The sequence below is a fragment of the Nanorana parkeri genome, unplaced genomic scaffold (assembly GCF_000935625.1).
Source record: "Nanorana parkeri isolate BGI_ZX_2015 unplaced genomic scaffold, ASM93562v1 scaffold2488, whole genome shotgun sequence".
NCBI classification, from domain to species: domain Eukaryota; kingdom Metazoa; phylum Chordata; class Amphibia; order Anura; family Dicroglossidae; genus Nanorana; species Nanorana parkeri.
The window spans coordinates 92,808-110,198 of NW_017308756.1; the positions used below are offsets into that span (position 1 = coordinate 92,808).

Below are 17,391 nucleotides of genomic sequence, written 5' to 3' on the forward strand. Positions count from 1 at the left end.
TTGGCATATTGTCGGGTAAAACCTAAGTCTTTTTATGGGGGGTTTTTAATACATTTTGGAGAGAGGTTTAGGGGTGCAGGATACACAAAATAGATGAGGTATTCTAGAGCAGTGGTTCTCAACCTGTGTAACCTCGGGGCCCACATTTCTCCTTGGTCATTAAGTCACGCCCCAAGTTGCACTGCAATAGAATGCACAGCAATGCGGTATTGCACGTTCCAGTGTGGGCGATGAAACTGCGGGTGGGAGGTGCGTTTGGGGTGCCATTCAAAAGATCCACCCAGTCTCTATACCTATACAAGAACTGGAGTTGATCCTCAGCCTGGGGCCCAGTGTGGGCTGCTGTACTGTGACGGAGCTCCATCCATATGTGCATGGCTTGTACAGCTCCCTTTGCATGCCCCGTAGGTAGCCAGAATGTGACATCACTCTGGTCCAAGCACCTCTACAGGACACGTGAGGGAGCTGTACATATGCATGGAGCTCCTTCACGACCATAGCCCCAGTCCATCCCACCTCAAGCTGACACTCGGCACCGAGTTTGAATGGCTGTTTGGCGCGAGAACTGACAGTGCTGCGCTAGGGGGAGACTGATGAGCTTTCCACCTAGAAAAGTGGAAGACACACGGCGAGCCACTGAACATGGGGTCGCGACCCACTTTTGGGTCACGACCCACCAGTTGAGAACCAAGGTTCTAGAGGCAGATAGTATAGTTGGTGTGGGCCATTGACATCCAGTGGTCCAAGGTCCAGTGACATCCCTTTTTCTGCAAGTAGATTCTAAGCCTTTGAGCGGCATGCAAGCAGTCACAGGAACCTTAGTAGATTGAGCTGGGAGAACGTCTTGCAATGTCCACTAACATTGGCTCTCTCTGATCATCATCTTTGAATCTATGTTAGGACTTCATTGCTGGAACAACTAGAAACAAGGCGATGGATACAGGTCGTCAGTAGGTCAAACATAGTTACATAGTTACATAGTATTTGGGGTTGAATAAAGACATACGTCCATCAAGTCCAACCCATATAGGTCCACGCATCATCTCATTCTTAGGGATACTGGTATCCCTGGATATTACGGTCCCTCAAGAAATTGTCCAAAATTTTCTTGAACAATTCTACACTCTTGGCTGAGATGACGGCCGGTGGCAGTGAGTTCCAGACCTTAACCGCTCTTACTGTGAAGAACCCCCTTTGCCCATTGTGCTGGATTTTTTTCTCCACCAACTTTAGGTGGTGGCCTCTAGTCTTTGTAATGGAGTTAATCTCAAACAGTTTGTTGCCAATGTTGCTGTCACCAATGAACATCTTGTACATGAAAATCATATCCCCCCTTAATCTCCTTAATTCCAGCGTAAAAATGTTTAAATTCAGAAGCCTTGTCTCATAGCTCTGGTCCTCTTGTCTCATAGCTCTGGTCCTCCAGCCCCTACTCCTTGTCTCATAGCTCTGGTCCTCCATTCGCCTAACTAGTTTTGTTGCCCTCCGCTGGACTCTCTCCAGTTCATGGACATCCCTTATCAGTACCGGCGACCAAAACTGGACCGCGTACTCCAGATGTGGCCGAACCAACGATCTATATAGAGGCAAAATTATAGACTTATAGAGATTATGAAAGAGTGCAGTAGCGGTGGTGAAGCTGTTGTCAACAAAAATAGGGTGCCCACTAAGAAAGGGGAGCCCAGAACAGAAGATCTACATGTATTGTATAATAAGTCTAAGTGTCCAAAGTATTGTAATAATGATATTAATTCAAAACAAACAAGAAACATCACACCCGTTTCAGGGGCTCAGAGATCCCCCCCCCCCTTCCTCTTGGGTTAGGTGTGATAACTGTTTTGCTGCCGAGAATTCTATTATCTTTCCAATCTCATATGTATTCCACATTGTCTTCTCCAGGTTGTATACTGACTGATCCTGCGCACATTTCTCCCTCTGACGCCCCCAGTTATGCACCAGTGGAAGACCTACAGCCATCGTACTATCAAGGTCACCACCAACCCGGCACCCCCCACCTGACTTCCATTTCTAGCACCCAGAACTTCACCCCTACTGTCCAGTGCCCCACCCCGGTCTGCTGTGCTCACTGCCACACCTTGCCATCCGTCACCAAGAGCCAACCGGTCAACAGCACCGTCAGCCACCACGTCAACTTCACCCATTCCACCACCATCAAGCAGCAGGCAGTGCAGCCCCTACAGTACAGTGCGACCAAGGAGCAGAAATGTCTCTCCCGCCCCCTGAGGGTCATCCAGCCATGGCTGTCCCAGCAGCCACAAAGTGAACACGACAGCTCATCTTACTGGTCAGAGAGCCAGCAGCAGAGAGCGGCCGCTGTCCAGCCCACCGTACAGACTGTGGCCCCTATCTGCGCCGTGACAACTCAGGATTTCAGCCAAGTGCACACGACCATCCCGCTGACAACGGCGGCCTCCCTGCAGGCCCCATCAGTGCAGATGCAACTTGGCCCAGTGCACAGTGTCAGTCATGTGCAGCAGCAGCAGCGACAGCAGGGCCAGGCCCAGACAGCACTGGGCCCATCTGACCCTGGCCACGAGCAGGTCATGCACCACAGCTTGGACCTCATTAACCAGCAGTTTGAGCTGGAGCAAATGCAGAAGGGCCTGGAGCTTCTACTGCAGAGCCAGCCGTCCAATGTGCAGCTCAACCAGAGCAAACAGCCCCAGCACGTCCAACAAACCATCGTAGGCCAAATCAACTACATTGTGCGTCAGCCAGCTCCGGTGCCCCTACAGAGTCAGGAGGACGTGGCGCCGGTCAGTTTACTTTTTCCTCATTTTGTTTCAAAAGAGAAACTCAAATGTGTTTAAGAATATTATACATGTTTGTCCTTTTTGGTTCAAATTAGTGTATCTTTATTCAGCCTAAGGCCAATGTCACACAGGCCAAAGGCCAATGTCTGCTGCAGAAGCACCTAGGAGAGCCTTCCACTTACCTCTATGGAATTTCTCCTTCACTGCTGCCAGATCTCCCTTGATAACGAGGGGGCAGTGAGAGAGTGACCCCCATAGAAACTGGTAAGCAGCCTCTTAGTGATCCTGTGGCTAGTGAGTTGTCATCTGCTAATGAATTCGTTATGTGACATGGTCCTAAAGCTGTGTTTTCAGTGGCTACTCATTTTCTTATTATTATGATACATACTTAAAATAACTTTTTGGAACATCTATATTTTTGCTCGCTTGCTGCTTCATGTTCTGTTTATCTCAGTTACACAATACACCTGAATGCTTAAAGTCACCCAATCATCACACTTATGTAAGCTTGTTGGACATCACATTCCAAAACCATGGCCATGGATATTATTGAGTTGACCCTTCCCCTATGGCCATGAACATAGAGTTTCTCCCTCCATGGCCATTAATATAGAGTTCCCCCCTCCATGGCCATCAATATGGAGTTTCCCCTCCCCATGGCCATGACATTGTCTCCCATGTGGCTATACCAACCACCGCCATTCTTTTGGGATGGCTTCCCATAAGATTTTGGAGGGTTTCTCTGGGAATTTGGGCCCATTTGTGAGGTCAGGTACTGATGCTGGATGAGAAGACCCGGCTCACAATCGGCATTCCAAATCGTCCCAAAGGTGTTCAGTAGCATTAAGATTGTGGAGGTGGTGAGGGGCCCCATGTATGAACAGTAAGCATTGGAAGCTTCAGCTGGTTGTAGAACAATGATCAATTTATCGGTGTAGAACATAAAACATGGCCAGCGTGCTTTACATGTGGCTCCCTTTCTTCAAGGCTTTGGCATTGCTAGAACTGTTGGTCATGGGGACCGCAGACTGTGTCCTAATATAATGTCAGTATTCTGAAGTATCTGTTGGGCCTGCAGCTACAACTCCATTCTTCTGGGAAGGTTTTCCACAAGATTTTGGGTGTCTGTGGGAATTTGTCCCATCTATGAGGTCAGGTACTGATGTTGGGTGAGAAGATGTGGCTCACTATTGGTGTTCCTCTTCACCACAAAGGTGTTCAGTAGGGTTGGGGTCAGAGCTCTGTGCAGGACACTCGAGTTCCTCCACCAAACTGGTCACACCATGTCTTTATGGAGCTGGCTTTGTACACAGGGGACAGTCATGGGGGGGACAGAAAAGGGTCTTCACCAAACTGTGACCACAAGGCTGGAAGAGCACAATGGTCTACAATGTCTTTGTATGATGTACTACCCTTATTTATTACAAGTATTAATATAGTGCCGAAAATTTACACAGTGCTTTATATGCACATTCACATCAGCCCCTGCCCTCAAGGAGCTTACAATCTAAGGTCCCTATCACACACACACACAGACAGGGCCAATTTACCTTCCAGCATGTCTTTGGGGTGTGGGAGGAAACCCGTGCAAGAGCAGGGGGAACATTCAAACTCCTTGCAGATAGTGTCCAGGTCTGAATTTGAACGGGGGCCCGCCAATGCTGCAAGGCAAAAGTGCTAACCACTATGACACCCTTTCACAGGGGACACCTGAGCTCCATCACTTGGAGGGGTTCACATACTTTTGACCATTATTTGTGTGTATATATACTGTATCTAGAATTGTAGATTCCGCAGGTGCGGAAATGTGTTCATCACCCTTGCTGAAGTACTGCTGAGGCCAGATAATTTAGATGCACTATAGTTTTCAATTGATTTGTTTCAGACTGATTAACCCCTTAACATGGAACAGAAGAAATCTTAATGCCCGAGGAGGTGGAAGAGTTTCGGCTGTCACAGTGATCATGTGATCGGGAGCCTGTCCTACTGGCACTTGACTGTCACTCTGCGACAGGGAGCTGTCAGTTGTTGAGCGCAAAACAACAATGCATATATGTGGCAGCATGGACTAAGGCTCACCTCTGTGCTGGCGCCTATATGTATACAGGAAGGGGTTAAGTTAGAGAAAGTGCAATCACTGTGCAGCACTACAGAACAAGTAGCAGATATTTACTAGATTCGCCACTCGGGGACTCAAGTCAGTTTTTTATTTCTTTCGTTTTTATTTCTCTATGTGTCCCCATTAGGCAAATTTTTCCTCCTCGCCTCTCCTTGTGACACCCGTACAAGGAAAAGCCTATTTTTTTTTTTTTTTACTGAAAATGTATAAAGAATATAGTTTCCCTTTTAGACTCTGCATGTTTTCTGTGCACCTCTCTGATCCTGTGTCCCAACATTGATCCTATTGCTGTGTTCACAGGTCTGTGATGACCCCATATCTCCTGGAGGCCACACGGTCGATCTGTCCCCCGTCACCAGCCATTCTCCTGGTATCTCCCAAACCCAGTCTATAGCAGACGAGATCATTGCTGCAGTGGAGAATGATGCGTGTCGGCGGAATCAGCTTAACGCCAGTCCCGCCAGGAAGGTATGTAGCCCGACCGCCATGTAAGGAACACATTGAGGGGAAATTATCAAAACTGGAGCAGACAAAAACTGGGCTAGATGTGCAGCGGAACCAATCATCTTCTCTTGAAAATGAAAGAGAGAAGCTGATTGGTTGCCATGCACTTCTGCTCCAGTTTTGATAGACTCCCCCCATTGTGTGTGCATTTTTATATTTCCGACTGTAAGCCGCAGCATGCACATGCAATACATGTTGTAAGTCACTTCACAGCAGCTGAGAGCAAGGCGAGGGGATATCAGCGCACAATAAAAGTGCCGGAATAGAGCTGAGATTTTTCCCTCTGCTGCATGTGACTAAATAAATAAATAATGTCTGTGGCCAGGATCTGCCGCGGTCCTCATCCCCCTGCTCCTGTAATTGGCTCACTTCCTTCCTCGAGCTTTGTACAAGGAGATCACTTTATATTCAGCCGGTTCTATGGAATCAGGTATCCCCAACATCAGGTGTGACCTGAATAAAGTGTATATAACCAATAATCCTCTTATCAGTTAACAATGTTACCAGCAATCTCAGTGAACTACAAAGCAACTCCCTGTATACCATGATAATAAGGAGTGGGGGAGGTTCTGTAGTCTTGTCGTAGGGTGACAGACAATGTTGCTCCTCTATAAATACAGTAAGGTGAGTGAGCATTGTCACCCTAATACGGGGAATGTTAAAAAAAACTGGTTCAGCCACCACATCTAAGGACTGGTAAACTGCAACATATGAGTTTTTTGATTTTGGGTTTAAATGCACTTTAACCAGTTTTGGACACTGAGTGTACTACACATGCCCAAAACAAACTTCATCCAAGTATACGGGGTGTGTGTAGAATGTCCTGTATATCTGCAGCTTCATCCCTTCCACATGCCACCTATTTCTGATGCAGTTACTGTGTGAATACAAAGCTGTAGAAGCCGCTGCTGTCAAAACAGGCATTGTCTGACTGTTTATAAACATTAGAGAGATACAAAGTAACATTGTTTATAAACATTGATCAGAGGGAGATAGAGAGATACAAAGTAACGTTGTTTATAAACATTGATCAGAGGGAGATAGAGAGATACAAAGTAACATTGTTTATAAACATTGATCAGAGGGAGATAGAGAGATACAAAGTAACATTGTTTATAAACATTGATCAGAGGGAGATAGAGAGATACAAAGTAACATTGTTTATAAACATTGATCAGAGGGAGATAGAGAGATACAAAGTAACATTGTTTATAAACATTGATCAGAGGGAGATAGAGAGATACAAAGTAACATTGTTTATAAACATTGATCAGAGGGAGATAGAGAGATACAAAGTAACATTGTTTATAAACATTGATCAGAGGGAGATAGAGAGATACAAAGTAACATTGTTTATAAACATTGATCAGAGGGAGATAGAGAGATACAAAGTAACATTGTTTATAAACATTGATCAGAGGGAGATAGAGAGATACAAAGTAACATTGTTTATAAACATTGATCAGAGGGAGATAGAGAGATACAAAGTAACATTGTTTATAAACATTGATCAGAGGGAGATAGAGAGATACAAAGTAACATTGTTTATAAACATTGATCAGAGGGAGATAGAGAGATACAAAGTAACATTGTTTATAAACATTGATCAGAGGGAGATAGAGAGATACAAAGTAACATTGTTTATAAACATTGATCAGAGGGAGATAGAGAGATACAAAGTAACATTGTTTATAAACATTGATCAGAGGGAGATAGAGAGATACAAAGTAACATTGTTTATAAACATTGATCAGAGGGAGATAGAGAGATACAAAGTAACATTGTTTATAAACATTGATCAGAGGGAGATAGAGAGATACAAAGTAACATTGTTTATAAACATTGATCAGAGGGAGATAGAGAGATACAAAGTAACATTGTTTATAAACATTGATCAGAGGGAGATAGAGAGATACAAAGTAACATTGTTTATAAACATTGATCAGAGGGAGATAGAGAGATACAAAGTAACATTGTTTATAAACATTGATCAGAGGGAGATAGAGAGATACAAAGTAACATTGTTTATAAACATTGATCAGAGGGAGATAGAGAGATACAAAGTAACATTGTTTATAAACATTGATCAGAGGGAGATAGAGAGATACAAAGTAACATTGTTTATAAACATTGATCAGAGGGAGATAGAGAGATACAAAGTAACATTGTTTATAAACATTGATCAGAGGGAGATAGAGAGATACAAAGTAACATTGTTTATAAACATTGATCAGAGGGAGATAGAGAGATACAAAGTAACATTGTTTATAAACATTGATCAGAGGGAGATAGAGAGATACAAAGTAACATTGTTTATAAACATTGATCAGAGGGAGATAGAGAGATACAAAGTAACATTGTTTATAAACATTGATCAGAGGGAGATAGAGAGATACAAAGTAACATTGTTTATAAACATTGATCAGAGGGAGATAGAGAGATACAAAGTAACATTGTTTATAAACATTGATCAGAGGGAGATAGAGAGATACAAAGTAACATTGTTTATAAACATTGATCAGAGGGAGATAGAGAGATACAAAGTAACATTGTTTATAAACATTGATCAGAGGGAGATAGAGAGATACAAAGTAACATTGTTTATAAACATTGATCAGAGGGAGATAGAGATACAAAGTAACATTGTTTATAAACATTGATCAGAGGGGGAGATAGAGAGATACAAAGTAACATTGTTTATAAACATTGATCAGAGAGGAGATAGAGAGATACAAAGTAACATTGTTTATAAACATTGATCATAGGGAGATAGAGATACAAAGTAACATTGTTTATAAACATTGATCAGAGGGAGATAGAGAGATACAAAGTAACATTGTTTATAAACATTGATCAGAGGGGAGATAGAGAGATACAAAGTAACATTGTATATAAACATTGATCAGAGGGAGATAGAGATACAAAGTAACATTGTTTATAAACATTGATCAGAGGGAGATAGAGAGATACAAAGTAACATTGTTTATAAACATTGATCAGAGGGAGATAGAGATAATTCTCGCCTCATAATTCTCTTTTTTTTACAAAAAAAAAGTTGTTGGCTTTGTTTTCCCCCTTTTTTTAAATAAACTTTATTTCTATTTATCCTAACTAACTCCTTCCTCTTCTCCCCTTTAATATTTTTGTTCCTGCTGATTTTTTTTTGCATTTCCATTTTTACAAATATTAATATTTAAACTTTTTTTTCCATTTGTATTCGTATTGTTTGTTTATCCTTTTATTGTTGCATTAAAAAAGTGCACAATCTAAAAAAAACTTTATTTGTAATTTTGTAAACAACTTTGCAACGCTTTGTACCAGAATCACAATTTCAGTGTATTCTAACTTCAATATAATCTTAAACCATGAAATTAATTTTAATAACAAGCTGCACTTTTCTTGCTTTGCAGCGCTCAGCCTCGGAAAGTTTCTCCAATTCCCCTGAGCCGGGGTTATCGTCGCCCCGCCTGTCGCGCTCGGCGGACCCCCAGATGCAGCCAGTGCCATGCCAGTTTTTCGTCCAGCCAGCTGACAGATGTTACAGCGCAGAAGCAGAACCAGAGAGAATCTCTGCTTTCGGACAAGTGGAAGCAGCTGTGAGCGAGAGCATGCACTTAGAACCCAACGATCACCTAGCAACAGGGGGCGCTCTCCTGGGAAATGCTATATGTAAGGTATGATTTGCTGCCCCTCTGGAGGCTTCAGACACAAACATTAGCTGAGCTCAGAGACCTCTCCTGCTGCGACATTGTGTACAGTCACAGCTTTCCCTGAGCCTGTCTCCCGGGAATCTTATTCTAGAATAACAGAGAGAGAGATTGCTACACATGTAATCATATTATTGTCACTGATCTGCTATGGTTCTTCATTATTGGATGCCCATCTTCTGCAGAGGGGGGGGCACTCCGACTTACACTGGATTCACAATGGGGTCAGAGGGGGTGACCATTATTTTGCAGAATTAATTACATGCACAAGAGGGAGCAATTAGCTTATTAGGACATTAACCCTTTAATGACCGAAGGTCATTGAACCTGGATGCTCAGCAGTAACAGTACGGGGTTGATTTACTAACCTTATAAACACGCCACGAACAAGTATACACCTCTGTAGTGTGTTCCCTCCCAGCATGATCTATGGGTGGAATCTAAACACCTTTGTAGTGTGTACACACCCAGCACGTGTGTTGTGCAAAGCCCTGCATGAATTGCAAGGTGATGTTGTGTAAATTAGCTCTACATTGTGTTGCTTGCGTTGATGAATGCAGGAATGTAAATGCATTAGCTAACCATTTTTGTCTAAACTGTGAAGCAGCATTATATATGCATCATGTGCATGATTTTTCCATATATGGCATTAGTGGAAATATGCTTTTAGAGACTTTTTGGTTGATAAATACGTTTTGCAGTGTAAAAATCACACGCACCTGGTGCGTGCGTGTGTTTAGGTTAGTAAATCACCCCCAGAGTGTCTGTTAACTATAAGTCTATTACTAATTTACACAGCAATATACACATTGTACAGCAACACTATATATTTTCAGACAAGCTCAACCTTTTATCACTAAAAAAACCGCTGGCTCTGCCTAGGATGAGATGATGTTAGTCTAGTCTACTGCAGGCAGGGTGAAGCATTTCCTCAGTCTCCCCTCCCCCAGTGATCAGTCTGCTGCAGGCATGATGAAGCATTTTCTCAGTCTCCCCTCCCCCGGTGATCAGTCTGCTGCAGGCACAAGGAAGCATTTCCTCAGTCTCAACACTATATATTTTCAGACAAGCTCAACCTTTTATCACTAAAAAAACCGCTGGCTCTGCCTAGGATGAGATGATGTTAGTCTAGTCTACTGCAGGCAGGGTGAAGCATTTCCTCAGTCTCCCCTCCCCCAGTGATCAGTCTGCTGCAGGCATGATGAAGCATTTTCTCAGTCTCCCCTCCCCCGGTGATCAGTCTGCTGCAGGCACAAGGAAGCATTTCCTCAGTCTCAACACTATATATTTTCAGACAAGCTCAACCTTTTATCACTAAAAAAACCGCTGGCTCTGCCTAGGATGAGATGATGTTAGTCTAGTCTACTGCAGGCAGGGTGAAGCATTTCCTCAGTCTCCCCTCCCCCAGTCATCAGTCTGCTGTAGGCATGAGGAAGCATTTCCTCAGTCTTCCCTCCCCCAGTGATCATTCACAAGGTGAGAGGCTGCAGCAGGAGCTGATCTATGTAATTTGTGAACACAGCCATCATATCATACATTAAAACAGAGATGTACAAATTCCGGGAGCTCCGTGTGCTCCTTACACATGACAGCGGCCTCCTAACTTTTGAGGTTTTCTCTAGTCTAGTCTTGGAGCTGGAAAAGTATCGGTACTTGTACTTGTACCGAGTGCTGTAGTTGGTATCGGTGCATCCCTAATGTTGACAGTTACACAGACACTGAACATGCCAACAAAGGGCTTATGGAACACAATAAATCTCCCTAGTGATATAGGCATCTGATTTATATTTATGTATATATATATATTTTCTGATACATTAGTGCAACCGTCTTTTATGAATGTAACTTGATTACAGCTAGAAATATGAAATATGAACCAGAGTTGGCCTTTGGTAGTTAAAAAAAACACAGACTAGAATGTCTAGTGCTTTAAAATGCTCTTCTAGTCTATTTATGACATGGGAAATTTACAACATGCTGCTTTGCTTCTATAGGTTGTTTTAACGAGATTTATAACAACTCTGCTTTCCATCTAACTTTCTCTGCTATGTGTCTTAATCTGAGTTTGTTTCTAGTGAAGGTTGTTTATAAAATGAGTCAGTAGCTCAGGCTTTCCACCACAGTCATTGGGTATAAATCTGACCCTTTTGCCATCAACTTGTGCATTTTGGAGAAATTAGGGTGGCACTGTGTGCAGTACACGTCCACATTCTCTCCACCCAGTTTGGGGCTCGTCAGACCTCATTAATCTTATGTCTATCCCAACTACACCCACAAACATATTGGTTTGGAGATAGATTCTAAAACATGGTTACATTCCAGAGAGTGTTGTATGTTCAGATTGTTTTACCCCCTTTCCTGTATTCCATTTTTTCCTTCCAGATTGAGAATGAGAATTTCAGCTGCGGTGAGCCTCCAGCTGAGCCCCCTTTGGCTAATGACAACACATCCTCCCTGAATGACATTGTCCTGCCACTGGAAAATATGTTCGAGGAGCCCATAAATCTGTCTCTTAAGAAATGTTTTCCAAGGGAACACCCGCCAGCTCCCAGGAAAATCGTCACTCCTCCCCAGCCTGTTATCAAGGAGATCAAAAACGAGGCCGGTATGTTGAACTGTCTAAAACGTCTTACTTGTGTGATTACCCAACTCCAAATGCACAAATGCTAGAGGTTCCATATCACAATGTCCAAAACCTGGATCAGGACTAGAGGTGGGGATTAGGGACGAGCCAATTTACTTGAGTTTGCTTTGGAAACTGTTTCAGGAATCTTGCTCAAAGTTTGAAGTTTGTGAACATTGCCCCGGACCACATTGAAGTCTATGGAGGACAAATCTTGCCAGCTCTTATCAAGCAAAGGGACTGGGAAGCCGAGCATAGCAATGGGGGACCTGTGCCAATGGGGAACCTGTGCATTGGGGGACCTGTGCCATTAGGGGGCCTGTGCCAATGGGGGACCTGTGCCAATGGGGGGCCTGTGCCAATGGGGGACCTGTGCCAATGGGGGACCTGTGCCATTGGGAGGCCTGTGCCACCAATGGGGGACCTGTGCCATTGGGAGGCCTGTGCCAATGAGGGACCTGTGCCATTGGGGGACCTGTGCCAATGAGGGACCTGTGCCAATGGGGGACCTGTGCCAATGGGGGACCTGTGCCATTGGGAGGCCTGTGCCACCAATGGGGGACCTGTGCCATTGGGGGGTCTGTGCCAATTGGGGACCTGTGCCATTGGGGGACCTGTGCCATTGGGAGGCCTGTGCCCCGGACCACATTGAAGTCTATGGAGGACAAATCTTGCCAGCTCTTATCAAGCAAAGGGACTGGGAAGCCGAGCATAGCAATGGGGGACCTGTGCCAATGGGGAACCTGTGCATTGGGGGACCTGTGCCATTAGGGGGCCTGTGCCAATGGGGGACCTGTGCCAATGGGGAACCTGTGCATTGGGGGACCTGTGCCATTAGGGGGCCTGTGCCAATGGGGGACCTGTGCCAATGGGGAACCTGTGCATTGGGGGACCTGTGCCATTAGGGGGCCTGTGCCAATGGGGGACCTGTGCCAATGGGGAACCTGTGCATTGGGGGACCTGTGCCATTAGGGGGCCTGTGCCAATGGGGGACCTGTGCCAATGGGGAACCTGTGCATTGGGGGACCTGTGCCATTAGGGGGCCTGTGCCAATGGGGGACCTGTGCCAATGGGGAACCTGTGCATTGGGGGACCTGTGCCATTAGGGGGCCTGTGCCAATGGGGGACCTGTGCCAATGGGGAACCTGTGCATTGGGGGACCTGTGCCATTAGGGGGCCTGTGCCAATGGGGGACCTGTGCCAATGGGGAACCTGTGCATTGGGGGACCTGTGCCATTAGGGGGCCTGTGCCAATGGGGGACCTGTGCCAATGGGGAACCTGTGCATTGGGGGACCTGTGCCATTAGGGGGCCTGTGCCAATGGGGGACCTGTGCCAATGGGGAACCTGTGCATTGGGGGACCTGTGCCATTAGGGGGCCTGTGCCAATGGGGGACCTGTGCCAATGGGGAACCTGTGCATTGGGGGACCTGTGCCATTAGGGGGCCTGTGCCAATGGGGGACCTGTGCCAATGGGGAACCTGTGCATTGGGGGACCTGTGCCATTAGGGGGCCTGTGCCAATGGGGGACCTGTGCCAATGGGGAACCTGTGCATTGGGGGACCTGTGCCATTAGGGGGCCTGTGCCAATGGGGGACCTGTGCCAATGGGGAACCTGTGCATTGGGGGACCTGTGCCATTAGGGGGCCTGTGCCAATGGGGGACCTGTGCCAATGGGGAACCTGTGCATTGGGGGACCTGTGCCATTAGGGGGCCTGTGCCAATGGGGGACCTGTGCCAATGGGGAACCTGTGCATTGGGGGACCTGTGCCATTAGGGGGCCTGTGCCAATGGGGGACCTGTGCCAATGGGGAACCTGTGCATTGGGGGACCTGTGCCATTAGGGGGCCTGTGCCAATGGGGGACCTGTGCCAATGGGGAACCTGTGCATTGGGGGACCTGTGCCATTAGGGGGCCTGTGCCAATGGGGGACCTGTGCCAATGGGGAACCTGTGCATTGGGGGACCTGTGCCATTAGGGGGCCTGTGCCAATGGGGGACCTGTGCCAATGGGGAACCTGTGCATTGGGGGACCTGTGCCATTAGGGGGCCTGTGCCAATGGGGGACCTGTGCCAATGGGGAACCTGTGCATTGGGGGACCTGTGCCATTAGGGGGCCTGTGCCAATGGGGGACCTGTGCCAATGGGGAACCTGTGCATTGGGGGACCTGTGCCATTAGGGGGCCTGTGCCAATGGGGGACCTGTGCCAATGGGGAACCTGTGCATTGGGGGACCTGTGCCATTAGGGGGCCTGTGCCAATGGGGGACCTGTGCCAATGGGGAACCTGTGCATTGGGGGACCTGTGCCATTAGGGGGCCTGTGCCAATGGGGGACCTGTGCCAATGGGGAACCTGTGCATTGGGGGACCTGTGCCATTAGGGGGCCTGTGCCAATGGGGGACCTGTGCCAATGGGGAACCTGTGCATTGGGGGACCTGTGCCATTAGGGGGCCTGTGCCAATGGGGGACCTGTGCCAATGGGGAACCTGTGCATTGGGGGACCTGTGCCATTAGGGGGCCTGTGCCAATGGGGGACCTGTGCCAATGGGGAACCTGTGCATTGGGGGACCTGTGCCATTAGGGGGCCTGTGCCAATGGGGGACCTGTGCCAATGGGGAACCTGTGCATTGGGGGACCTGTGCCATTAGGGGGCCTGTGCCAATGGGGGACCTGTGCCAATGGGGAACCTGTGCATTGGGGGACCTGTGCCATTAGGGGGCCTGTGCCAATGGGGGACCTGTGCCAATGGGGAACCTGTGCATTGGGGGACCTGTGCCATTAGGGGGCCTGTGCCAATGGGGGACCTGTGCCAATGGGGAACCTGTGCATTGGGGGACCTGTGCCATTAGGGGGCCTGTGCCAATGGGGGACCTGTGCCAATGGGGAACCTGTGCATTGGGGGACCTGTGCCATTAGGGGGCCTGTGCCAATGGGGGACCTGTGCCAATGGGGAACCTGTGCATTGGGGGACCTGTGCCATTAGGGGGCCTGTGCCAATGGGGGACCTGTGCCAATGGGGAACCTGTGCATTGGGGGACCTGTGCCATTAGGGGGCCTGTGCCAATGGGGGACCTGTGCCATTGGGAGGCCTGTGCCCCGGACCACATTGAAGTCTATGGAGGACAAATCTTGCCAGCTCTTATCAAGCAAAGGGACTGGGAAGCCGAGCATAGCAATGGGGGACCTGTGCCAATGGGGAACCTGTGCATTGGGGGACCTGTGCCATTAGGGGGCCTGTGCCAATGGGGGACCTGTGCCAATGGGGGGCCTGTGCCAATGGGGGACCTGTGCCAATGGGGGACCTGTGCCAATGAGGGACCTGTGCCAATGAGGGACCTGTGCCAATGAGGGACCTGTGCCAATGAGGGACCTGTGCCAATGAGGGACCTGTGCCAATGAGGGACCTGTGCCAATGAGGGACCTGTGCCAATGAGGGACCTGTGCCAATGAGGGACCTGTGCCAATGAGGGACCTGTGCCAATGAGGGACCTGTGCCAATGAGGGACCTGTGCCAATGAGGGACCTGTGCCAATGAGGGACCTGTGCCAATGAGGGACCTGTGCCAATGAGGGACCTGTGCCAATGAGGGACCTGTGCCAATGAGGGACCTGTGCCAATGAGGGACCTGTGCCAATGAGGGACCTGTGCCAATGAGGGACCTGTGCCAATGAGGGACCTGTGCCAATGAGGGACCTGTGCCAATGAGGGACCTGTGCCAATGGGGGACCTGTGCCAATGGGGGACCTGTGCCAATGCCACTAATTAAAAAAAATGTAGGAAAGCAATCTCCCTACGCAGAATCGTCAGCTCTCTCTAACAGGTCCAGAAGGATATAAATTGCATTACTTTTTTTGCCAGCAAATCTTTGAACTTCTTGGCCAAAAATGTTTAAAAATCCCTGGGATTTGCCAAGAACCTTTGGTAGCAGCGATCCTGAACCGGTTTGCCACATTTTTCCAAGCCAAATCACCATCACACAACAGAAGCACTGGTCCAAATGATGAGTCTCTTCATTTGGACCAGTGCTTCTGTTGTGTGATGGTGATTTGGCTTGGAAAAATGTGGCAAACCGGTTCAGGATCGCTGCTACCAAAGGTTCTTGGCAAATCATAGATCTTGGCATTATGTGAGCGGCTTCATCAGGGCCAAATACGTTTTGAAGTCCCAGCACCTCTCGGATATTTTGTTTTTGGGGACTGCCAGACTGAGTCACATTTGCCTCTTGTCTGACATCTAAATGCCCCATTCTTCTCTGGGCAATCCAGATCTCAAGAACATGTCAGTGTTACATTTGTAAGCAGCAATCACATTCTAATGCCAAATCATTGAATTACTCTGGATGTCTGTGGAGACCCACCACTGTTGTATTGCAAAATGAGCAAACAGTGTGGCCTAGAAATCTGGGGTTCTTCACTAGAGGGATCCCCAGCAGGAGGAAGGAGCTCCTGATCCCTCTATATAGATCTTTATTATCACTAGAGGGATCTCCAGCAGGAGGTCCTGATCCCTCTATATAGATCTTTATTATCACTAGAGGGGTCCCCAGCAGGAGGAAGGAGCTCCTGATCCCTCTATATAGATCTTTATTATCACTAGAGGGATCCCCAGCAGGAGGAAGGAGGTCCTGATCCCTCTATATAGATCTTTATTATCACTAGAGGGATCCCCAGCAGGAGGAAGGAGGTCCTGATCCCTCTATATAGATCTTTATTATCACTAGAGGGATCCCCAGCAGGAGGAAGGAGGTCCTGATCCCTCTATATAGATCTTTATTATCACTAGAGGGATCCCCAGCAGGAGGAAGGAGGTCCTGATCCCTCTATATAGATCTTTATTATCACTAGAGGGATCCCCAGCAGGAGGAAGGAGGTCCTGATCCCTCTATATAGATCTTTATTATCACTAGAGGGATCCCCAGCAGGAGGAAGGAGGTCCTGATCCCTCTATATAGATCTTTATTATCACTAGAGGGATCTCCAGCAGGAGGAAGGAGGTCCTGATCCCTCTATATAGATCTTTATTATCACTAGAGGGATCCCCAGCAGGAGGAAGGAGGTCCTGATCCCTCTATATAGATCTTTATTATCACTAGAGGGATCCCCAGCAGGAGGAAGGAGGTCCTGATCCCTCTATATAGATCTTTATTATCACTAGAGGGATCCCCAGCAGGAGGAAGGAGGTCCTGATCCCTCTATATAGATCTTTATTATCACTAGAGGGGTCCCCAGCAGGAGGAAGGAGGTCCTGATCCCTCTATATAGATCTTTATTATCACTAGAGGGGTCCCCAGCAGGAGGAAGGAGGTATTTTTCTGTCGTCACTTTTCTTTGCTTCGGAACTATTATGGAAGTTGCATTGACATCACGGAATTTTCATGCAGATTCTGAAAACCATTTCAAGCCGCGGTATCCCGAGGACAGGAGGACCCAACAGGAAGCTCCCAGGTAGGAAATCTTATTTCTTTCTGTATTTTCCTGCACACAGCAGAGAACTGCGCAGTCCTTTGAAGGATCTGTTCTCTGAGCACCCCGGAGTCCTGTAGGCAGGGCCGGATTTCCCACAAGGCCAACCGAGGCCTGGCCTTGGGGTAGCAGGGAGTAGAGGGGCATCAGGGAGTAGAGGGGCAGCAGGGGGGAGAGGGGGAGGCGGGCGCAGAGGGGCCGCA

At 47.3% G+C, this 17,391-nt stretch overlaps 1 protein-coding gene across 1 annotated transcript in view; it reads left to right on the forward strand.

Moving 5' to 3' along the window:
- Positions 1-17,391, forward strand: part of TRIM66 (tripartite motif containing 66) — a 41,100-nt gene that overhangs the window by 13,581 nt on the left and 10,128 nt on the right. The window contains exons 9-13 of the mRNA XM_018573691.1: positions 1,900-2,777; positions 5,194-5,361; positions 8,808-9,071; positions 11,487-11,709; positions 17,107-17,170. Coding sequence (XP_018429193.1) covers positions 1,900-2,777; positions 5,194-5,361; positions 8,808-9,071; positions 11,487-11,709; positions 17,107-17,170 — 1,597 coding nt within the window. The remainder of the gene's footprint in view (positions 1-1,899; positions 2,778-5,193; positions 5,362-8,807; positions 9,072-11,486; positions 11,710-17,106; positions 17,171-17,391) is intronic.